Source organism: Apus apus, chromosome 1, assembly GCF_020740795.1.
Source record: "Apus apus isolate bApuApu2 chromosome 1, bApuApu2.pri.cur, whole genome shotgun sequence".
NCBI classification, from domain to species: domain Eukaryota; kingdom Metazoa; phylum Chordata; class Aves; order Apodiformes; family Apodidae; genus Apus; species Apus apus.
Genome location: NC_067282.1, coordinates 10,773,868 through 10,799,192, shown reverse-complemented (window position 1 = coordinate 10,799,192; position 25,325 = coordinate 10,773,868). Strand labels below are relative to the sequence as shown.

The 25,325-nt window shown below is 38.5% G+C and overlaps 1 protein-coding gene across 3 annotated transcripts in view; it reads left to right on the top strand.

The window, feature by feature from the left end:
- Positions 1-25,325, top strand: part of SLC36A4 (solute carrier family 36 member 4) — a 99,509-nt gene that overhangs the window by 22,009 nt on the left and 52,175 nt on the right. For all 3 annotated transcript variants that reach the window (XM_051621499.1, XM_051621508.1, XM_051621516.1), the window contains 3 exons: positions 650-748; positions 16,371-16,540; positions 24,490-24,659. In XM_051621499.1, coding sequence (XP_051477459.1) covers positions 650-748; positions 16,371-16,540; positions 24,490-24,659 — 439 coding nt within the window. The remainder of the gene's footprint in view (positions 1-649; positions 749-16,370; positions 16,541-24,489; positions 24,660-25,325) is intronic.

Sequence of the window (25,325 nt, the reverse complement as noted above, 5' to 3'; positions counted from 1 at the left end):
AGTGGTGGTAGACACTGTTGCGCACATGGTATAGTGATAAGTGGTAGGTGCCATTATTGTTTGAGAAGGATTTCACATGACTGTTAAGGCATGAGGGGTGATCAGAGGATGGAGAGGAAGGCAGAAACTCCAGTGAGAGGTGCTGGCTAGGAAAGGAGGCATGAGAAGTTACGTAGAAGAGATTAGAGGAAGTAGAGAATAATTTTGCTGCGGGAGCTCAGTTTGTATTAAAATATTTTATTTTTACTGCTTCTTATGGTTATGAAGAATATCTGTGCAGTATGAAACAGATTAGAAAATGCAACACTCTTGGAAAGTTTGGAGAAGATGAAGCTTGAGGTGTGAGCTTTCCCTGTTGTTTTAGTTGATGCTCATTCATATACACCACAGTGATACTTTAAATGTGAAAATTTCTAGTGTCAATAATATGAACCTAGAATAATTATATCTGCAAGTGTGTGTGTGTGGGAAGATGGCTCTAAATGTGTGAAAGGAATAGGTCTGGGAAGAAAACCAGGGATTGTAAATAGCACTGTATATACTGTCCACACGTACTGAGTTTTCTTTCCTACAGCATAACACATTAATGAAAAATTGTAGGAACACCTAACATGCTTTACGTAGTATCGTTTTGCTTTGTTTTCTTCAGGATACACTAGATCCTCGAAAACTGCCTCATGTGGTTGGCTGGAAGAAATACCCACTGTTCTTTGGGACTGCAGTATTTGCTTTTGAGGGAATTGGTGTGGTAAGTGCTTTTTACTAACTCTTCAAAATGCCTGAGTCTGCTAGATGATGTGATACAGGCAGTTTTACTCCTTTTGTTGTTTCATTGGTTTTGTTAAAGCACTAATCTCCTATGTTGATAAGGCAAAAGTTTAGGACACAACATCCCCATCAAAGGAGAGTTTGTTGCTTACTGATGGCTACTTGAACACTTAGCACCTTCCCAAATTACTAGAATGTCTTTAATTCCAAATAGATTGAGGCAATAGTGTGATAATCACTAGTGACACAGTATGCTATATAATAATATAGTATTCTTCTAATAGTATGATGATACTATAATTGTGAGGATTCTGCAGCTTAGTTTTAGGTGATGAGTGTGTAAAAACAGAAGAGCATTCAGCATCCTTCTTTTCCATTGGGATCACAGAGGACAAACAGATTTATTGGAAATGTATTATTATTCCTGCTTCAAAGTTGTCTGTAGATGTGACTTGGTAGAGATGAAGATGATAAGAAAAAGGATAGAAATTTCAGAATATTTGTTTTATTTGTGGCCTGCTGACAGTGAACTTCAGTTCCTCATTATTTCCTGAAAGTTGTCAGTTAAATAGATTGGTCACTCTGAAAATTTGTTTTTAAAAATGCATTTTTAAATCTTTTATTCACTTATTACTGTTTCTGAGGGTTTTCTTACTGCATCTCACACTAGCAAAGCTTGCAAATTAGTAAGTACTTTTGTTCCACATGGCATATTTTAAAAAATAACTGAAGAGGCTTCTGGGAATGGTAGGTCATAATGTCTTTGAACTGTTGGGAAATACAGCTGTATACACTTTATTTGTTACTAACATAATGACATGCTTCAACAAGTGTTACTGTGTACTTAAAAGTAAAAACAAATCATCAACTTCCCCTTTTTCCCCAAACTTGCATGCAGTTAATCTGAAATGATTGGCTGTCATTGACATGACACAGAAGACTTTTCAAATCTCTTTTCTTTTCTGCAGTTCTCAGCTCTGACTTAAATCAGAATATTTTACTTCACTGCTGTTTTATCACTGCCAGCAAAGCCAAACAGCAAAAGCTTAAACTGTTATGTTGCTGTCACAGAGGGAGAGAAGGATCACTGTCTAAGATATTAGAGACCTGATTTTAATGTGAATCTGTAAAAGTGAAACTTAACAGAGTTCAATGGCAAGATTCACTCTGTTACTTACTATGTGGAAAGAATATACAAAGGTTGGAATTGAATTGGAGTGATTTACAAGGGAATCGGGAGAAATAATATCTAAAGAGATAGGGGAAATTGAGTCAGGAGTGGTTTGGAGTGTTCTATACAGACATTGAGGAAAAAGGATGAAGAATGCTCTCCAGTTGAGTCATGAGGTTCAAAGTGGGGCCCCTTGCTTTCTAAACCTCTTCTCAGAGAGGAGCTTAGGTGCAGCTGGATCCCAGACTTAGTCCCACACTTGGTCAGCTGTTCATGTCTAAAGGGATTAAGCATAGGGATTTCTGTGTAGTGGTTCAACATGTGATTATGGGTCTTGTGTAACTTGAGGATAGCAGCACCGTGACATTCATTAGTATTATTATAACAAATCACAAAATTTAATTATATAATTTTCTAGCAACACTTAGTATATCAATAATCAACAATTTGTTATCAACAGACACAATGATTTAAAGATTTAACAACATTTCCTAAGTCAAATTGCGTACACACACATACATGTGAGATAGAGGTTAACCTATGATTAAGATGTTTCTTTCTCTGCAGATAATGATAAATTTTGGTACCAAATAATCTTTGAACATGGTGCTATTGAATGATAGTGAATTACTCACTCTTCCTCAGTCAGTGTTAATCTTGTGTTGAGAAATACAGGGTAGCAGGCTGCTGCAATCCTGGAGAGCTGTAAAGGACTATTGACTTCTGATGTGAACCTTCAAAGAGCTGCCCAGAGCATTGTGCTTGATTGAATCCCTTGTTGTTACTAATGACATCTTTAAGAACTCCAAACTTTTCCTTCTTTTATTTGTGAGCATATAATGTAGGGTTCATTCAGGTTGTACCTTTGAAACATAAAAATGCTGCTTGATATTATTAGATATTAGCTTTATACAGTTATTGCATGTATTTCCATATAGGTTGTCTCAATTTCTTACTTGATCATAATTCACCTATTCTTCAAAGCAAATGAAGACTGAATTTTAGTTTTTTTCACTGTGTTACTGTTATTTACAAACTAATTAAATGTTTATGTTCATTATGGTTTCATGTACTTTGTGTGTGTACTTTACACAAGACCATTAAAATGACATGGCTGCCTTTATAAATTAAAATTAATGTAAAAGTGAAAATCTAGAGCTTAATCTTTATTCCTTATATTCAAAATTATATTAATATGTCTGTACTTCTCAGGGGTATTATGAACATGCAGAATATTTGCTGTACATTCCTATTCTGTAATTGCTTGCACCATTGAGAAGATTTGAAGAAAAACATTATTTTATGGACTTGAATAATCAGAAGTAAACAAAATTACTGAAACATGAATTAAAAAAGATGGGTGAAGCAAAGTGAAACAGACATTTCTGCTTTACATAGTTAGTATTTCATATTTCATACAATTCTTGGTGCTTCCTTTAATTGATAACTAGTTATTTCAGGTCAGTAAGTTACCATCATAGACTGAACTGTGATATATCTCTCTGTGCATTTGAGTCCTCTTGCAAATGTGAAGTGAAACATGTTAGTTTAAAATTCTGTCATTGTTATATAAGATAATGTGTTTTAACTCACATTACAATGGATTAAGAGTACTCCCATAGTCAGCTGCTGTTGTACAGCTGATGTATGATAACTTGTCATTCCCTTATCCATGTGCTTGAATTGTTCTGGTAAGGAAAATACTCCAGCATTTAATTAGATTGGCTCCTTAGTCTTTCTCTGCCTGCCAGCACTCAAAATGGATTTACCTGATCTTGGTCTTGTTGTTAGAGACTTGATTTTTTATTTTATTCTGGAAAGTCTTGCAAATAATGCTTATTACTGTGAAGTTATCTGAATATTGCATTATAAACTGAAGCTTTAAGTTCAACTCAGAAAAGTTGATTTTTGTTAATTACTCTATGCGATAAGTTGGCCTTAAACACTTATGAGGCTGCATTTTTCCTTTCCAAATGTACATTCTGCTAATTCTCATCTGAGAGCTGCCAGATTACTGAATGTTATGAACAGGGACAGCAAATGGAATTTTGAGTTTTTTGGGCTGGTTAAGTCATCTTAAACAGAACCTAACAAAAGAGGAAAAATGCCCTCAGCGTGGTTTGTGTACCACCATTGCTCTGTGTAAAATGATACTTCCTACTAGGAATATTTAATGATCAACAATTTGAGTAGAGGAATAAGTGATCTATAAAGCACATTATAAAACAGTACACATTAGCCATAGCAGTCAGGAGGATCTATTTTCAAAGATGCTTAGTTGATTTTGGCTTTATTAACAAAGGGGGTGGCTAATGTAGACAGAAAATAATGGGCAGTCCATAATGCTGTGCTCAGTATGGAAACATCTGTTATTCTGCTGTCTTTGAACCAAACAACAGGCTGCGGTGGAGATACTCTAGCACTGATCTTCTTTCATCCCATAGTTCCAAGAAGCTTTTTTATATTGATTTTTTTTTTTCCTTTTCTTTTGGTTTAGCAGTTGTCATCACCTAAAGTATGCCCGTATTTCTTCAGTAACTCTGTTTCAATTAATGAGACTAATTGAACAGGGGAGTTTAAAGTTCTGTTCACTGGGAAATGTGATTCAGGGAAGTGCAGTGATGCAGCAGATTCCTAGTAGGATTTTCTTGACCATGAAGAGAGTGTGTTTGTTGTTTTGATGGTAACAAACATGAGTTTTGGTTAAAATCTGTCATGAGCTTAGGACTGATTATCTGTCCCTGTGTAATAAGAGAATCACCAGGATGAAAGTAATTTGAGTATTGTTGCTTTGGCTATAGCTGATCCCTAGCTAAATAGACTTTAAGAACTTTTATTTTACTGACTCGTGTCTGTAATAACTCAGAGGCAGTGTAGCCTATTTGTAATTGAAATATAGACTCTCAAATAAACCAAACAGTGCCTAGAAGCCAGTACTTGTGTGATACTAAGAGCTTGTTAAACATTTCATTGGCCAGTGTTACAATTTTTTGAGATATTTTAATAAAAATAATTAATATGATGAATTGATTATATTAATATAATTAATGAGCTGTTCATATTTCTCTGCAAATTCAATCAAAACTCATTTGATGACAGTTGTTCGTTTGTTGCTACAACTACTACAGCAGAAACAAGGTTAGTGCTGTCAAAGGGCTGGTTAATGTTAATGCATGCTAAGTGATACTTGTAACAGGATTCAAAAGTGCTGCAGTCTGTTGCTGGTAGTGTTCATTTCTTTGCTCCCTGTTTTGAGGTCACCGCTGCAAATTGTGGATGTCTTGGCAGAGAGATGGTAATCATTGCTGGGTACTAACAGGAGGAACTGGCAGCAGGGGTACCCTGTGGTCCCTTAATACCAAGTTAGTAAACACCTACTGGGAGCAGCACTGTCAGTCTGGTGGTTATCATTCATAGTGTAGAGAGTTGTTTTAGAATTTCAACACTTGTAATTTAAGATTTTGAGATCCTCAGGGTGAGCTTGTGTAAATTGCATTGACTGGTGGCATCAATACATTTTGGGGAACAGTTGTAGCAGCAGAAATGCAGTATTCCTATGAGGATATGACAGACTGTTTAAGATGCTCCATTTTGCTTTAAAGGGAAGATTTTTGGTTCAGAAGGTAGTAATATGTTGATTTGGAGACGGAGAAAATGTATACAGCCCTTTTTGAGGACAAGGCTCTGCTGGGGATGGGAGAATTTGCAGCTGCTTCTTTCCCTCTGTGATTTAGCTTGTCCCTGTCAGTGGGTTCCCTGTGCCAGATGATGAATCACGGGGCTGGTGTTCGGGCCACAGAAAAGAGAGTATCAACACTACTTGAACACAGGAGCTGCAGCTGATAAAGTGGAGTGAATGTGTCTTTCACAGAACATGTAATATTATTTTGTAAGAACTATTTGAGAGCCTCATTTGTATTCTAAAGGGGGGACTTAGGTCTGTTATTATAATGAACATGACATTTTTGTTCAGACTTGGCTCTTGAGTATGACCAAAATGTTGTTAAACCTCTTGAACAATGCTTTTCAGAAGAGTAAAACCAAAGCCTTCAGGTTTGGATATGTCTGTACCATTACCAAATGCTGGTAAGAGCTTTGCATAATGTTATGCTTATATAATAGCAGCTACACGTAATGAATATTTTGCAGTGAAATTCTGGTTGGCTTTCTTGGTTGAGATACAAAAACTAAATCCAAATATGGAAGTGGTGTTTTAGTATAACCTTCAGGAGTTACTTTCCAACATTATTTTCATGTGTTGAAAAATAAGGCTTCTAGCCTATTACTTGAAGATGTCTATTCAAAGTGCTTTTCAATTTGGATATCACAGCTTTGCAGTAGAAAGTAGAGTGGTATTTGTATACCAAAAGACAGGCTCTGGAGTCACATTAGGCAGCAGCTAACCAATTCCAGGAGATTTAAAAACAGAGAAAAGTAAGTGGATTATAATTTTAAAGTGTCATTACTTGGATTTTGAAAGTGGATGTAGATCAGCTTGTTAAGCCTGTGGCTTTGAGATAGAAGCATCTCATTGTCAAAAATTATTTTGCCAGGTTTGTATTATCATATAAAAAAATTAAACACATTGGCACTCTTCTGTTGTCTTCTAGACCAGACTGGATTTGTCAGAAACAGACATTTAGCAGGTAACACAACATTATCTAAATCTGCTTGCTGTATCTCGGGCCTAGGATGTATCCATTATATTGGCATTCTTTTGAGATGATGCAAAGGCTTGTATCATCAAAATATGAAAGGTGTGAGCTCTCAGAGGATGTTTTTACATTTGGACAAACCAGGTGTAGGTAACTGGATCTCATGACTGGAGATGACCTACTCGTAAATGTACACGGTAAATGTGGACTTTAAATGTCTTGTCAGCAAGAGACATGCAGTAGCTACTGTGCAAAATCACTGGATTTGGATGTCTTATGAAGATGATTAATGTAAGAGAGGAGGAAGAGGATTACTGTAGAATCATAGAATGCTTTGGGCTGGAAGCAACTTCAAAGATCATCTAGTTCCAACCCCCTGCATGGGCAGGCACATCTCCCACTGCACCGGCTTGCTGAAAGTCCCTTGAGCACTTGAGCACTTCCAGGGAGGGGGCATCTGTAACTGCCCTGGACAACCTGTTCTAGTGTCTCACCACTATCACAGGAAATAATTTCTTCCTAATAGTTTATCTAAATCTACCCTTTTCCAGCTTAAAACCATTGTTCCTTGTCCTCTTGCTATAAACCCTTGTTTGTAAAAAGCCCCTCTGCAGCTTTCCTGTAGAGTCACAGAATCTTAGGGATTGGAAGGGACCTCGAAAGATCACCTAGTCCAACCCCCTGCCAGAGCAGGATCACCCAGAGCACATCACACAGGAATGAGTCCAGGTGGGTTTTGAGTGTCTCCAGTGAAGGAGACTCCACAACCTCTCTGGGCAGCATGTTCCAGGGCACTGTCACTCTCTCTGTAGGCCCCCTTCAGGTACTGGAAGGCTGCTCTAAGATCTGCTCGGAGCTCTCTCTTCTCCGGGCTGAACAACCCTGATTCTTTCAGCCTGTCCTTGTAGGAGAGGTGCTGCAGCCCTTTCATCATCTTTGTGGCCCTTCTCTGGACTCACTTCAACAGTTCCATGTCCATGTGTTGGGAGCTCCAGAACTGGACACAGTACTGCATGTGGGGTCTTAAGAGAGTGGAGCAGAGGAGGAGTATACCCTCTCTTGGCCTGCTGGCCACACACTTCTTTCAATGCAGCCCAGGACACAATTGGCTTTCTGGGCTGCAAGTGCATTTTGCCAGCTCGTGTGGAATGTCTTATCAACCAACAACCCCAGGTCCTTCTCATCAAGGCTGTTCTCAATCCGTTCTCTCCCAGCTGGTATATGTGCTTGGGATTGCCCTGGACCCATGTGCAGGACCTTGCTTTTGGCCTTATTGAACTTCATGTGGTTTGCACAGTCCTGCTTCTCAAGCCTGTCAGGGTCCCTCTGGGTGGCATCCCATCACTCCAGCGTGTCAATAACTGCACACAGCCTGGTGTCATGGGGAAACTTCCTGAGGGTGCACTCAATCCCACTGTACACGTTACTGATAAAGATGTTAATACAGCACATGTCCTACTACTGGTCCCTGAAGAACACCACTCGTCACTCGTCTCCACTTGGACATTAAGCTGTTGACCACAACTCTTGGAGTGCAACCATCCAGCTAATTTCTTATCCACCCAGTAGTCCATCCATCAAGTCCATGTCTCTCCAATTTAGAGACAAGGATGTTGTGCTTGGCATGAGTCCACATAGATGACAACAGTTGCTCTTTCCTTATCAGCCAACATGGTAACCCTGTCATAGAAGGCCACCAAATTTGTCATGCACTTCCTAAGTGTGGAGAAAATTCCTTTTACTCTGGAGAACCATTTGTTTGTGCGTATTCTAACTTTAATGCTTCTTATATGTAAGGCTAATCTTCCTAACACAAACAGAAGACTCCTGAATATAACTTTATTTCAGGTGTCATCTCGTATCTGGTGTTTGCAACATTCAAATGTTTCTTTTTCCTTAGAAGACCTAAGGTACATGTGCATTTACACAAGTAAGAAAATAAAGGCATTTAAGTTTACTGCTGTCTCACCTGAAACTTTTTTTAATCATTATGTGAGTCTGTGACTTTGGAGAAATTGAAAAGAGCAACAGTAACAGTGTGCCAAACTGTCATGTGTTCTGCTTTGCCAGCTTGTGGCAGGTGGGATTCAGGGTCTGATACGTCTGGCTTGAGTGAGGCACAAAAGCTGTTTCTTCTCTTGACATGTGACCCTGTCTTAGATGGAAAACTCTTATATCTTAAGTATATGTGCAGCAGAGCCAGTGTGAGATATACTCTTCTTATACTTCTTGTAATTAAGCAGCATAGTTAAATAATTTCAAGTAGAAATATTTATGTAGTTTCTTTGCTTTTTTTTTTTGGTCAGATTTTTTCCTTCTCCCCAGATCATCATCCTATAATCCTTCTAAGCTGCTGTTCTTTTGCCCTTACTTGTAATGGTTCAGGTAAGATTTCCTCCTCCTTTCCAATCTATTCTAAGTACTTCTCTACAGTGTATGGAATTGTCTAAGTAATATTTAAATATGAGTTTTCATGACTTTTGAATACAGCTGTGAAGGTGCAAAATCATAGTAACTTTTCCTGGAGAGAACAGCTAATTAGAATAAATGCTTTCATCCTTAGTTTTAGGCTTTCATATTTGTTGTTTAATTGGCAGCATCTGAATTTCAACATCTGTAGTAGGTTTTTCCCCCCTCTCTGAACAGTCTTTTTACTGATGAAGGTAGCATTGCAGCATGTGTGTGTATATACATCACAATAAATGAGGTTAAAGTTCTAGTTTACCTCTTAAATATAGTTTTGCCAACACATTTTATTTGTAAATTAAATCTACTGCATGTCATAGAATAATTTGCATTTCTATGATCAAATATGATGGAGACAACAGATTTAAAAAAAAAAAAGACAGTTTTATTGAATGGCTCAAATTGCTAGATATTAATAGACCTATGATTTTTGTCAAAAGACTTTTAAACTCCATAATCTTCTTTAGTGTTCACTGAAGGAATAGTGTTCCTAAGCAAATAAAAAATTTATGAATACGTGTTCTCCTGGATTTGAAAGAGCCCTAATCATGCGCTGTTTGAACGCTTCCTCAAGCAGCAGCAGCTCCCTAATAACCATTGCGGCTTAAAAATCATGTTGATTTGTCAAGAAAGAAAATCCTAAAGGAAATGGGAGAGGTGGAAAGTAAAAATGTTGTAATTGCCACAGCTTGAGAAAGAAGATGATTACAGTAGGAAGTGGAATGTTGTGCATTCTCCAGCTTTTTGTATATTCCTCAACTTGTGCTCGAGATGTTTGAGTGCTGCACAGAAAAAGCGATGAGTGGTTCAGTTGTCAAGGTGCTGTGCTCTCATGTCAAACAAGTGTATGAAACTTTCTGTTTTTCTATGAAAAACAAAGACAGTCTTCAGTGTCTTCCTTCCCTTCTGTTTTGGGTGGATTGATCTTTTTTGGTAGGATGTTAAAAAGCAAGATGTGAATTGCAAAACCCTTTCAATTGCTAGTCCTGTTGGTTTTTAATTGTCTTGGTCCGGAAGTGTGCATGGCTCATTTCAATGTTCCTTATCCCAGGACAGAGAAATTTGTGTATTTAGAGTTACAAAACTTCGTAGGATCCTTAATCCTGTTTATTTCCTGGAGTACTCATTAATCGCAAGAGGAAACATTGTTAATTATTTTTTTCAGGTTTTCTGTTGTAGAGTTTGCTCAGCCCTGTGCAGGACCTTGCAATGAATGCATTCTTTGTCTGGTGTCACCTCAGAAGCTAAAGCAACTTATGGGTGGAAAAGCATTTTGGATAAAATTGAAAGACCTTTTGGGAGGACTGTTTATTTTGAACCATTTGTATTAAAATGGGTTAAAGTTCCTAAATTGTTTTACTCCAATCTACAAAGAAGCAGATACAGATAAGTGAGAGCTTTGTGATCATTATAACTTATTTTAAGGTGGTTTAAATTTTATGTGGGTATGATCCCTGGCGAGCATACAGGTGGTGTTGTTGCAGCTTTGGGAAAGTTAACTTGTGAACCACAGAGTCCAGAAAATTCTTGATGATGTCTTAAACCTCTGTGTATCACTGCAGTGAAATACACTCTTCAGTAACACTTGCTGTGTTTCTATCTCATGGTTTTTTTAATCACCTTATAGAAATTTTGAGAGTAGCATCAATTACAGAGGATATGTTAGAATATAGTATTGTGTGGTCTGTAGGCTACAGCTCCAAATGCAGTGGGGTGGGGAGAGTAAAACTAAATAGTGTGGCTGGAATTGTCTGATTAATTAGGAACATAGTTTGTTGGCTTCTATCTTTTGCTGGATAAAATTGCATAGTGATGTAAAGGACAGCAAAGCATATAATAATACTTCAATGATTTTGACATGACACTTTAAAATACTAGTGACAGAACTATGATGCTGCTTTTTAATGTTCAGTTTGGATTGTAGAGAAGTGTTTTAGATTTCATTAATGAATAACGTAAAATAAGACATTATAGTACACAAACTTGTGTGGCTTCTGTTAAATTCCAGAGTAAGCTAGAGAGTAAATCAATGTCATACTGGAGTGATAAATAAGCTCGTAAGCATAAAAAAGTAAAAAGGAAAAAAGAACCTGTGGAGAAAATGCCAGCTTCAGACGGCAAGCTAAGTAGGATTTATATTTCTTTCAAGGTCATCAGAATTGGACAATAGGTCAGGGTTGTTTTTTGTGGCTATGAGTAGTTATTTTTCCTGGTGAAACAGCTAGAAATCTGCTTTATGGGAATCTGAAAAGGTTGATTTTTTGAGTTACTGGAATTGCTCTGCAAATTTCATAAGGTAGTGTTCTGTAATGAGGACTTGCCTTCTGGGTTTATTTATTTTGTATAAATCTTTTACTATTAAAAAATATGTACAGTCACCATGTGGCTTGCATCTTTCCTTGGGTAATAGTAGCCATCCTTTTATTTGTAGTCATGAGGGATCTGTTAAGGAAAATAAAATTGTTTACTGCACTTGTTACAAAATAGTGATGTTCTGTATCTTCCTCAAGAGAGCGAGTTTAAAAATGGATCTAGAAGTGATGGAATAAAAGCTTGGTGCTCAAAATATTGCATAAGACTCTTTTTCTGCACAGTGAAAGGAGATGGACAAGGACAAGCAAGCAAAACATAGCAATGTAATAGATGTGTGTTATGATAATTAATTGATGTGGAGAAAACATACTTTTTCTGCAGACAGTTCTCCCAGGATGAGGAAGGGTTGTGGATCCACCTTTCAGTGAACAAATCAATTACTTGGTGTCTTTTGCACAAAAGATGGAATGGGTCAGGCCTGAGCTGCACTGGTTTATTAAGAATTCAGTCTTCTGTCTTTTGAGGTTAGGTAGTACAGAATTGATGTTTACATGCCTTTGATACCTTCCTCAGCTTTTTTTTTGCTTTGAATCACATGCAGAATCACGCAATCATCAAGGTTGGAAAGGACCTCTGAGAGCTCTTTGAGTCCAGCCATCAACTCACAGAAAACCCACCAAAATTAAAAAAACCCCAAACTAACCAAACTAAAAACCCCCAACCTCAGCCCATAAGAGCATGCCCTGAAGTGCCATATCTCCACGTTTCTTGAGTACCTCCAAGGATGGTGACTCCACCACCTCACTGGGTAGGCTTTTCCAGTGCCTGACCACTCTTTCAGTAAAGAAGTTCTTCCTGATGTCCAATGTAAACCTCCCCTGGTGCAACTTCAGGCCATTTCGTCTGGTCCTGTGGTTATTTACTTGGGAGAAGAGGCCAGCACCCACCTCCCTACAAACTCTTTACATGCAGTTGTAGAGGGCAATGAAGTCTCCCCTCAGCCTCCTGAACAGCTTTATTTTGTTGTTGTAGGACACAGAATCATAGAATGGTTTGGGTTGGAAGGGACGTTGAAGATCATCTAGTTCCAACCCCCCTGCATCGGCAGGGACACCTCTCACTAGACCAGGTTGCTCAAAGCCCCTGGTCTTGAACACTTCCAGCCTGTTCTTGAACACTTCCAGGAATGGGGCATCCACAGCTTCCCTGGACAACCTGTTCCAGTGTCTCACCACCCTTACACTAAATAATTTCTTCCTATTGTCCAACCAAAATCTGCCTTCTTCCAGTTAAAAGCAGTGATCACACATGGATAATAGGTTTTTTTCTGAGCAAATGTTGATGAATGTGGTGGTTTTAATTTTCCAAAATTCTTGAGTTTTCTCAAGAAAACATATGTGTATCTGTCTGTTCCACCTGAAATATCTAGTTTAAAAGTGTAAAGGATGGAGGATTGTTTCATTGTTGCCATTTTAGAGGTATTTCCTGGAAAAGGGAAAGATGACCTCGTGTCTTTAGACATAAGACATGTCTACTACTAAGCTGTCCATTATAAGGTTAGATTTTAGTGGCCATGACAATTATCTGATTATCTGCAGGCTGAATTGTTTTCTGGGTTTTTTTGGTCCAGTCATATGAAATGTACAGTAGAGATTTCTGGTTAGAATTGGATAGTCCCCTGCAGCTTAGCTCTAGAAAAACTTGAGTGTAGCAGGATAGTCAAGGCAAGGGATGAGGAGGCAATGTATTCCTGGAGAATGTTTGTACCTACTGCATACAGCTTGAAATGAAAGTGAACATACTTTGCATAATGGGTGATGACAGATTAGCCATTTTATTTCAAAGATCTGATTATGCTTCTTTGTCAGTAAATTATGGGTACTTTTGAGTTTATTTGGTGGATGAAAGGAAGATGTATTATGCTTGTTTAGTAAATTAAGAAGCCAAATTTTCAGGAAGGTAGTAGCAACATGTCCCAGTGTCTCAAAAATGACAGAAAGATCTCCATGAAGAAGACAGAGAAAAAGATGAAGAATTTATTCAACTGAGGAAGGAGGAAAATTATAGAAAACCAGAAAATACAGAAAGGATTAGTTTTGTCTAAAATACCAGATTTCATAGGTGTTTAGGGCTATGACAGGGGACTAGTGTGAACTTGGAGGGAAAGAGCATGAATGACAGAGAGCATGGGAATCAGAAGCAGGGTAAAGACTCTTTAGAAAAAAAATTAATTAAAAAAATCTTCAGAACTGTGAAACTTATCTCATGGATCTCAGAGTTTTCTTGCCTTCAGCATTCTGCCCCTGTGACCTTATTTGAGAGAGAAGTCCCCATAGTTTTCCCTGACCATAGTACTTCCCATCACTAGATTGTGCAGTGATTGTGTATGTGGTGATAAGTTATAGGTCTGAAGAGCATGGGAGGTGTAGGACCAGATTAATTGTACTGCCTTTTGAAGCAGAAATGGTTCTTTGAACACAAGTGTGGAGCAACAATGAAGTGTGAGATACTGAACTGATGCAACATTCATTTTGAGAGAAGATATTATGATGCAAATATTGGACAAAAAGAATTGGAGGTATGCCTTTTTTTCCCGCCAGACCTATTCAGTCATCTAGGTAGGGTGTGAGCTTTTTAAGAAAATAATGTAAAAGTATTGAAGAGTGAAATTAATTTCTGCCTCCAGAAAAAAATGACAAGAAAGCATGTTCAGCTTCATTGAAGCAACAGAGCTTCAGTGTTCCGAAAAGGAAGAAGTAAAACCAAAACTGAAAAGCATGTGTGAAAAGAACATTATCTCTTTTGAATTCAGTTAAAATATGAGTCTTTTCTAAGTTGCTGCAACACAGACTATATAGGGACTGCAAAGAAATTTAGAGTGAGAATCTATCCAGCAGCTGCCAAAGTGTCAAAGTGTCAGAACAAACACTGGCTTGTGTCATACCTCCTGTCAGCCTCTGTCTCCTTATGAACACTTTGCCAATCTTTTGGATCCTGATGGAATTTAGCAGTTTAGGGAGCAGGGAGTTTGTGTAATTGGTTGTTAATTGGCTTACAGAACTTTTCAGCTTGTCTGGAATAGGTGACACTGTATAAAACCTGGCTCAAGTTTGTTGTGTAATTTCTATGAGGATCAATTCTGCCAAGGGAAGCATTTCCTGCAGTGACAAAAACTGGCTTGAAATGCTTCAAGCTGCTCAGAGTTCCTGACCAGGGGCAGGCTTGCTGCTGAGGCTGGGAGGGGACACTCCCACCTGGACTGAGTGATGCAGGGAAGGCTGCATTGGCTTTCTCATCTGTGCAGTCTGGAGGTGAATCTAGTCCTGATACTAACTCAAGGCTAAGAATGGAGAAATTAGCATTTAAAAAATGTGATTTCTCATGGCTGCAAAAACCAATGCTGACTAAAAGCGTGGAAAACTGTATTGCTTGGTAACTTGGCACCATTCCCCACCTAAACCAACAGAGCTACTTGTTAGCTTGGAGTGTGCTGCATGCTTCAGGATATAAATGTTTTCATGTTTAGTTATCCTGTATTTCTTTTTGCAGATAATTTCCTTAAATTCAGTATAAATGAAGGCTGTAATGTTAAAGGGAGGTTGATGATGTGAGAACATGTTTAGTATAGTATGTTTTATTTTGATTTATTCATTATTGTATATGAAGTGACATCATTGATTTTTAAGATTAAACTTTAGCAAATAGATAGTTTAAAAGCAAGAGCTAATATGCTTAAGAGAACTGTCCTGTAGTGTTTTAATTTTTTTTTAATTTAAAATTTTTTAATTAATTTAAGTTTTTTAATTTTTAATTCTTTGATTTGTTGGAGATATGTGGGTCTTCAGACTGACTGGGTTTTTACATGCAAAAGCTAAAAGACTGCAGTACAGGTAGAAAGTAAAAAAGAATTATATTTCCATGCTTCCTCTGGAGTAAAGCACATTGAACATAGTATTGTCACTTCTCCTTTGTTTTCCTTTATGAACTAAGTTTCAGATAGACAATTGTGTGATAATTTTGTCTGCCTGTGAAAAGAAACTTGTTCAAATATAAAAAGATAAAATAAAATAAAATAAAAATAAAATCCAAATAGCTGTTAATAGAACAGTAGCTGTAGACATAAAAGGATCTGTTATGCTGATGAAATTCAGGGTGGGAAGAGCAGCATGTGAGCTTGTTACTCGGTATTTTGCCTGTAAATACTGAAGTTGGGACTTACTAAGTGTGTGGGAGGTGTCCCTGCCCATGCAGGGGTTTGGAACTAGATGATCTTTGAGGTCCCTTCCAACCCAACCCATTCTATGATTCTATGATATGCTGCATAGTACATGTAAAAGGCAATCTGCATGCAGGAATGGTTGTAATGCCTTTATCTTCACTTTGAAGTAATGACAAACCCAGCAAGGTCACCTGGCTCCACCTGAGGCTCAAAGCACTTTGTTTAGGGAAAAACAGTGTGCCTGGCCCTACCTCTGTCAGCAGAATGAAGAGCATGGTTCTGTCTTCTGGTAGTCATGGACCTCAGCTTCTCTTCCAGGGAGAGCTGAGGCTAACTGCTGAACATGGGCTTGCTTGTCAGCCATGTGCATGGGAGGTTTTGTCTGTGATGGAGACTGACAGCACAGATATGCCTAATAAAAATAGGAGATTTACCCTTGGATTCTGAACCATTCTGTTACAAAAAAAAAATAATGTTACTCGTTGCCTGTGTGTTTTCATCCAGGCATGGTAAATTTCTCTGGTCAGGTTTTCTAACCTATAGATACTGATTTATGTTTCCACACAGATGCTGTTTTCCAGCCAAGATAGGTGCTTCTCAGTAATTTATTTCTATTTGGTGCATAAAATATTGTGATCTTCCAGACTATAAAGCATTATTGTAGAGTAATCTCATTTATTGATAGAATCACCTAAATTTTGGAAATGGGCTTTGAAACAGGGGAAAAGTAGTAGTTTTAATATGAGAACATAACATTTAATTGATTCTCTATTTCCAGGTACTCCCACTGGAAAACAGAATGAAGGACACTGCACGTTTCCCACAGGCTCTGAACATTGGCATGGGAATAGTCATGACCTTGTACATCTCATTAGCCACTCTAGGATATCTGCGCTTTGGGGATGAAATAAAAGCCAGCATAACTTTAAACCTGCCAGAAGATAAATTGTAAGTGCAAAAATGTTGCAAAGTTTGTTCCATGCCTCTGTGCTGTCATGCTTCTAAGGGATTTGTGCTCAAAACTCTTTTAAAAGTGTACTGCATAAGTTGTGTCTGTGCCTTCTACAGCTGAGCTGTGATCCTAGTCAGCAGCATTTTGCATAGTAAAAGGAATTGCATGTGGAAACAGATTAATGAGCTTTACAGCAAATTTCCAGCTCTAGCGAGGCCCAGTTTCCAGTGTATTGCAGGAGTGAATATGTGGTTTGTAACCAGCTATTTTGTAGTACTGAAGCCAGCTAGTTTTAACTTGGGGATCTTGGTAATGTAGTGGCCCTTTTTAGTAGAGTCACTGACTTAAGCAGGCAAGCAACTGGAATAGAAGACAATAAAGCTGAATAGGTTTGTAATTTAGATGCAAGTCTATGGATAAATCATAATGATGGCTTCCTATCAGGAAAATGAGACTAAAGTTCTTCAATATGCAGGTGATGGGTCACTGGGACAGGTTTCCTAGTGAGGTCGTAGGGGCCCCATCCCTGAAGACTTTCAAGGTCAGGCTTAATGGGACTCTGAGCAATATGTTCTAGTGTGAGATGTCCCTGCTTATTGTAGGGGGGTTGGACTAGATGACCTTTATAGGTCCCTTGCAACCCAAGACATTCTATGATTTTATGCATGCCAGTGTCTCAGGGTATTATAATTTTTATTTAGAGATCTTTTTTTAATGCTATGAGAGCTACACATGTCACATGCTGAAGAAGCACTGAAAACTATTTCAGCTGGTGGGAGTTGAAGAGTATTTCAACAGAGAATGGAAGCAAGGTCAGGTAGCTTGGGGGGAGTACAAAGAAATTGTCTGCGCAGCCAGGAATCAGGTCAGGAAAGCTAACGTCCAGATAGAATTAAATCTGGCCAGGGACACTAAGGGTAACAAGAAAAGTTTCTATAGGTACATCATGATAAAAAGAAGACTAGGGACAATGTGAACCCTCTCCAGGAGGAAACGGGAGACCTGGTCATGTGGGATATGGAGAAGGCTGAGGTGGTCAATGAATTTTTGCCTCATTCGTCACTGGCAAGGGCTTTGGCTACACTGTACAAGTCACAGAAGACAAAGAAAGGGACTGGCAGAAGGAAGTTCTGCCCACGGTAGGGGCAGATAAGGTTCAAGACCATCTCAGGAACCTGAAAGTGCACAAGTCCATGGGACCTGAGGAGATGCATCTGTGGGTCCTGAAGGAACTGGTGGATGAACTTGCAAAGCCATTTTCCATCATATATGAGAAATTGTGAGAGTCTGGTGATGTTCCCACTAACTTGGAAGAAGAGAAACATAACCTCCATTTCCAAAAAGAGAGAAAAGGAAGACCTAGGGAACTACAGGCCAGTCAGTCTCACCTCTGTGCCTGGCAAGGTCATGGAGGAGCAGATCCTTCTGAAGGGTCTGCTAAGGTGCATGGAAAATGTTGGACAAGGGGAGAGCAAGTGATATTACCTACCTGGATTTGTGCAAAGAGTTTGACACTATCCTGCATGACATCCTGGTCTCTAAATTGGAGAGATAAAAATTTGATGGATGGGCCACTCAGTGGATAAAGAGTTGGCTGGCTGGTCACACTCAGAGAGTAGTGGTCAAAGGCTTGATGTCCAAATGGAGACCAGTGACGAGTGGTGTTCCTCAAGGGTTGATGCTGGGACTTGTGCTGTTTAACATCTACATCAGTGACGTGGACATGGCATTGAGTGCACCCTCAGCAAGTTTTCTGATGACACCAAACTGTGTATTGAGTTCGACACACTGGAGGGAAGGGATACCATCCAGAGGGACCTCGACAGGCTTTTGAGAGGTGGGCTCATGCCAACCTCATTAAGTCCAATAAGGCCAAGTGCAAGGTCTTGCACATGGTCCAGGGCAATCCCAAGCACAGTTACAGGCTGGGCGGAGAATGGATTGAGAACACTCCTGAGGCACTGGGGCTATTTAGTCTGAAGAAAAGGAGGCTGAGGGGAAACCCCATTGCCCTCTACAGCTACCTGAAAGGAAGTTGTGAAGAGGTAGGCACTGGTCTCTTCTCACAAGTAACTGGTGATAGAACAAGAGGAAATGGCCTCAAACAGCACCAGAGGAGATTTAGACATTAGGAAGAACTTTTTCACTGAAAGGGTTGTCAGGCATTGGAACAGGCTGCCTGGGGAGGTGGTTGAGTCACCATCCTTGGATGTGTTTAAAAGTCATCTAGGTGTGATGCTTGGGAATATGGCTTAGTGCTGGACTTGGTAGAGTGGGGTTCATGGTTGGACTTGATGATCTTAAAGGTCTTTTCCAACCTAAGTGGTTTAATGATTCTGTGATCAGGGGGCTGAAGGACCTCTCCTATGAAGACAGGCTGAGTGAGTTGGAGTTGTTCGGCCTGGAGAAGAAAAGGCTCTGGGGAGACCTTAGATGGGACTTCCAGTATCTGAAGGGCTGCAGGAAATCTGAGGAGAGACTTTTTGCAAGGGTGCATGAAGTGATAGGAAAAAGGGGAATGGTTTTAAGCTGAAAGAGGGTAGATTTAGGTTAGATATAGGAGAAAATTCTTTAGTGTGAGGGTGGTGAGACACTGGCACAAGTTGCCCAGGGAGGTTGAAGATGCCTCCTCCCTGGAAGTGTTTCAAGGCCAGGATGGATGGGGCATTGAGCAGCCTGGTCTAGTGGAAGGTGTCCCTGCCCATGCAGGGGGGTTGGAACTAGATTATATTTAAGTTCCCTTCTAATTTAAAGAGTTCTATGATTTCTCTGGTGCATTGTTAGGTCTGAATCTATCTGTGGATAGATACGTACTCTAACTATTAATTTAAAGATTATTTTTTTTTATTGTACTACTTTTCTAGCTAGTGGGTCTAAAACCAGGTGTATCAGCAATGCACAAGTGTAAAAGCTGAAACATATTTTAATGTTTTCCTTCTATGTCTTTCATACGTGTTGTAAGCTTGCTCCTCCTTTTTGTTCAGTATCTGTTGTGGTAGGATATTGAGGTAGTGAAATCTCAAACTGTTTATGTCAAACAAAAACTTTGCTGAACTGAATACTGACCCCTTTTTTTTATTCTTTGAAAATGAGAAGAACATATTTAAAGAATGTTCTTAATTTTCAAGTGCTACTTTTTAATTATCTTTTTTCATTTTCCTTTCTTGGGGCCAGTGTGAGTTATGCATGTATAACAGTTTTAAAAAGCTTTGTTTAATTGTCTGGCTGATTGCAATGATAAATATATGAAATGATACTAAACTATTTCTTGAAAGAGGATTGTTTTTTTTTAAATAGAATTTTCACTTACCTGGTGTTGCAGATTTGCTTGTTTTGTTTTTGTACTGCTATTGTAAAAATGGAAATTTGGGGCCAAATTTTTTCCTGCTTTTGTGGCAGGTTTTTCTATTTTTTATTCTTGTTCTGATTTTTGGGGCATACTGTTGATAATACTTATTTAATTTTGTCCTTTTGTTAGACATAATCCATACTTAAAAAAAAAAACAACATAAGTCTTCAAAGACTTGCTGTATCAATTTCTGTCAATATCATGTGTCTGAAAGGGAACATGCTTCTATTGGTAATTCGACATGGTATTGCTCATTGTTGATATGATTAATGAAAAGTTCATTATAAATGGTAGATCTGGGTTTAATTGTGTCTTAAGAGAAGGGGTATTAAAAGATGAGGAGGGAGAGGAATAAAGAATTGAAAGTAAGGTTGTTCACTCACTCTGTTGCTTTTCATTGTCCTCAGGCAAGCAAGAGGATGAATTTTATTCTGCTGTAATATTCTGCTTTATTCTGCAGCCCTGCTGACTAACAGGACTGTCCAAATAAGGGTTTTCAAATAGCTTTTGGCTCCAGTGCAGATGTGATGATAATACTTATCCTGATGGCTTTAATGACCTAATGCAAAGAAAGAGATAATAGAAGAGATGGAAACTGGTGTTCTGTAAGGTGGAGAACTGGCATTAAAAGTTTAATAACCTCAGAGCTGCTCATGGCACATATGCAGAGATAACAAAGTAATCTGTTTTCATCTTACCCTGCATAGGATCCCAGAGCACCAAACAATAGGAGAAGCAGCTCAGTGGTCCACCCATGGGCTGTGATGTATGATGCTGTTGCTGTGCAGTACTGTGGCTCTACCTGCTACTGTACTGATGAGCAAATGCCTGCAATTAACTGTGCCAGCAAAACAAATTGCCAGTGACCTGTATGATAATTTTGTGTTGCTTGGTCCTCACATAAAAAGCCAGGAAGTAGCTGGATTGAACTAGAGAAATGCAAGGAGTGGACAGGTTTTTATAAGCAACCTGTCATGTGGAAGAGCCTGGAATGTAGCTAAGCAGTGAGACTTGGCTTATGTGTTTAATTCCAGCTCGACAATCCCTGTCCTTAAAATAATCCTTTACTGTGTTAAGTCACATGAGAACGTGAACGTGATACCTGAAAACCTTATACTGAAAACCTGTTATTTTTTATGTAAAATTTGGCAAGGTAGTACCAATATATGGTTATTTTCCAATATATGTAAGGAAGCAAGATGCAGAAGCCCATGCAAAATTATATGGAAGTTAGGCTGCCAACCCATTCAGGCATTTATTTTATTTTAATATCTTCTTTATTTTACACATAAGTCTCACAGCTATTTCCCACTGAGATATAGGAATATGAGGGTAGATTTGATTTTTTTTTTGCTTTATTTTTGTCTTCGTCTTTGATGTAACACTTTTTTTCTGATTTTTTCCTTTACTAACAGAGCAGAGTTTTCTGGTTCTGCACATGTCAGAAAAAAATACATGAAGATTAAAGCTGGTTGATTCAAAGTAATATTTTTCAGAACAGTACAGAGTATTTTTAATCAATTTAGTCCAAAATAAGTTAAATTAACTGACTGTAAGTGTAACTATATTGGTTTAAAGAAACTGCCCACTATGTTGCATTTTCTGAGCATTTCTGTCTATACTTTGGTGGCATGCAGTGTTGAATAACATTTGAAAGGAAAGAGATAAATGAGAATAGAAATTTTTCCCTCTTCTTAGAATGTGTCTTGTGTCTTTTACCAGTCCGTTTAGGGATAATTTTGCTTTTTATGGAACTGAATGCTTGGAATGGTGCAAGGCATCAGTTTGTCTTTGGCATAGAATGAAAAAAGATCTTAAAGTAGCTTTCCAACAAAATAGTGTCTCTTAAAATTGTTCCCTAAAATGTGTGTCTAGTTACAGCAGCTCTAGTGCTGTATGTTTGAAAAGACATGCCTGCATCAAACACTTCTGCACGAGCACACCTCCTTTTCTCAATTTCTTTTCTTAGTAATGCCAGTCCACCACTGGTATAAGTTTGGCTCAGTTTGGAGCAGTAGAACTTGGTACTCCTTTGTGTTGCTATAAAACCTATGAAATTCAGGTACAGCACAGTGGGGTTTTTCCATCATTACTGACTTCAAATGTCAGAGCCTATATTGACACTTCCATGATCTCTTATCAGACACAACCCTTCAGTAAAGTTTGTGTTACTCCTTTTTCATGTGGCACAGTAATTTAATGATGTGCTGTACCTAGTGAAGTTCTGAACCTTTTGAAGAGGAGGTGTGGACAGCAAGCAAATTTGGTTGTGGCCATTTGCTAGCCTTGAAGGTATTCCTTCCAATTTTAATAAATAAAATTTCCTGAGATGCCCCTCTTCCTGTTAGGAGCACTTTGTGACAGTGCAGAAATCGGGAAGATATTGGCTTTGGCCTTAAACATGGCCAGTGTTTACTGCCACTGTGAAAGGTTTGTCAAAGTGCAGAATATATTTGATTTAAATTTGTAATTTTATTTTCCCAAATAACTGCCTGCTCTATAATCTGCTTTTCTTTAAGTTTTTTTATTTATGATTGCATTATATTGATTTTTGGAGGGTTTTTTCGGGGGGTACATATTTTGGCAGTATGCTTACCTTCTGCAGTTTTATAGGCAGTTACAACTGTTGCAACTAGATAATGCTTTTTTGTTTACTGGGGAAAAAAATAATGTAAAAATATCTATCTGTTTCAGTGATGTCCAGTGACAGGACAAAGGGCAATAGGTGCAAACTGGAACATAGGAGGTTCCATGTAAATATCACCAAAAAAATTCTTTACTGTGAGAGTGACTGAGCACTGGAACAGGCTGCCCAGAGAGGTTGTGGAGTCTCCTTCTCTGGAGACATTCAAACCCTGCCTGGACACGTTCCTGTGTGATGTGCTCTGGGTGATCCTGCTCTGGCAGGGGGGTTGGACTGGATGATCTTTCGAGGTCCCTTCCAGCCCCTAAGATTCTGTGATTCTGTGATCTCCTTAGTGCCATGTGGCCATAATGATACTTGGAGCATCAGACAGAATCCTGCTACCAGTCATGAAAGTGCCTAACACATTGTATATTTTTGCACTTTTCCTTTGGTTGATTGGGATCATCATCAGCGTAACTGAATTTCCACATCTTTTTATTCTATTGAACTTCATAGCAGAGTATGAAACCAGAATGAGAACATAATCTTTCATAATTTAGCTTTCTATAACAGAATGACTAGTTTGGCTCTGAAAACTGGAACTGTGGCCTTCCTGAGTGCATATAGTTTTGGAAGCAATAATTGATATAAAGAAGGGGCATCAAAACTGTCTGGAAACAGAGATTTCTCTAGGATTTTCTCATACAAAACCCCCATACTGCTCGAGATGGAGACTTCATAGGCTACATCACAATTGTAGCTATTCATCTTCAAATAGATCTTTACTTTTCCATGTTACTAAGTTGTTGGGTTTTTTTGTGTTAACAACCTGATACTCCATTTTGTGTTTGATCAATCCTTATCTGTAAAAACTGATGATAAAAATGGTAGTGCATCGGTTTTTATCTTACAGTAAGAAACACAAGTAAGATTGCTTGAATTTTTGTTTTTTCACACAGTAAAATGCCTCATTTTGTTTTGTCCATTATTGCTGTTCTTCTATTGAAGAAATAATTTGGCAAGACAGCAGTGAAATCCATGTTATATGGCTTTTATTATTATATTGAATTGTGTTGGTATAATTAGTTAATACAATTAGTATAATGTCGATCGCTGAATGTGTCTTGGCCTATCTCTTTAAGTCATTAGTGGCTAATTTCTGTGATCATGGCCCTCAGCCTATTACTTAAGGACTCTGTAAATCACATTCTGGCTCAAGGCAAGCCTGTAGGAACAGAACTGGAGTTTGTGGGGAGGCTGGGATGCTGGAGTGTGTGGGGTAGCATTGGATTTCTCCTTTTGTTTATCCCCCACTGTGAAGCTGGGACATTATCACTGAATGCTACTAGGTCTCCAGGCTTGGAAGCTCTAAATACAGCTTTGTGGGATTTGAACTGATTTTTAGTTTTGTGGAGGCTGACCTAGTGCTGTTTTAGTTTTGTTGTCTAATGTGCAGGAGGTTCTCAGAGCAAGCAGGAAAATCCTGGCATTGCATGGGTCAGAAGCAATATTTGAACCTGTTGCTCTGAAAAGCCAAATAATCCTTCTGTATACATCTTCCTTCTGTTTGGAGGGCGTAGTTATATTTACCATGTTTTTTGATGTGCAAGTTTAGAAAAAAGGCACCATTATTAAATGAAAATAGTCTTAGGGAAAAAAAAACTAGTTACTTTACCAGTATTTTTATTTCACAGCAACTGTGAGGATTTTTGTAAGTCTTAAAATGGGGGGAAGAAAAAGGCACAGAACAGATTATATTTTAGTCAGCCTTAAAGATTGTTAAATACTCTGAATTTACATTGAAGGTAAAGAATCTGGATCATCTGGATCTAATTAAAAACACAGGAATTTCCTTGTTTAGGCATTGATAAATTCTCAAATATCATATGATAGAAAGTGCCTTAAAAAAAAAATCCTTTCCAAATAAAGAGTTTGCAACTGATATGAATGTGTGTAAATCTTTTGAACAGGTTGTATCAGTCTGTAAAAATTCTGTACTCCTTTGGGATTTTTGTGACCTACTCGATTCAGTACTATGTCCCTGCGGAGATCCTCATTCCAGCTGTCACCTCCAAAGTGGAGCAGAAGTGGAAGTTACTCTGTGAGTTTGTGGCGAGAGCACTACTGGTCTGCTCAACCTGTAAGTATGTGCAGAATATCCATTAAAAAGCTTGCTGTTACACCTTGTTGGGGCCTACTAGTTCAGTGTTTTGTTACTGATTTTTCTGGAGGCTAATAATTCTGAAATTACGTTTCAATGGGTCTGTATGTTTTGATTTTCATGAACAAGTCAATTTGATGTTGTATTTGTATTTTAACCACACTTTTTTTTTTGGTAGATGTGACCAATTATTTGGCAACCACATCTTTTGCCAATAGTGCTCTGAAGTTGGCAACTTGAAAATAATTTTCTTAAATCAAAAGTTCACAGAATAACAGGATAGTCATGTTTGGAAAGGATCTCTGAGATCACTGAGTCCAACAACAAAAAAAAGAAACAAACACAAAACTCCAGAAAACCACAGCCCATAAAAAACAACAACAAACAACACACAACACTGGACTCCAGAGCGTGCCCTGAAGTTCCTTATCTACACGTTTCTTGAATACCTCCAAGGATGGTGACTCCACCACCTCACGGGGTAGGCTTTTCCAGTGCCTGACCACTCTTTCATTAAAGAAATTCTTCCTGATGTCCAATCTAAACCTCCCCTGGTGTAACTTCAGGCCATTTCCTCTGGTCCTGTTATTTACTTGGGAGAAGAGGCCAGCACCCACCTTCCTGCAAACTCTTTTCAGGCAGTTG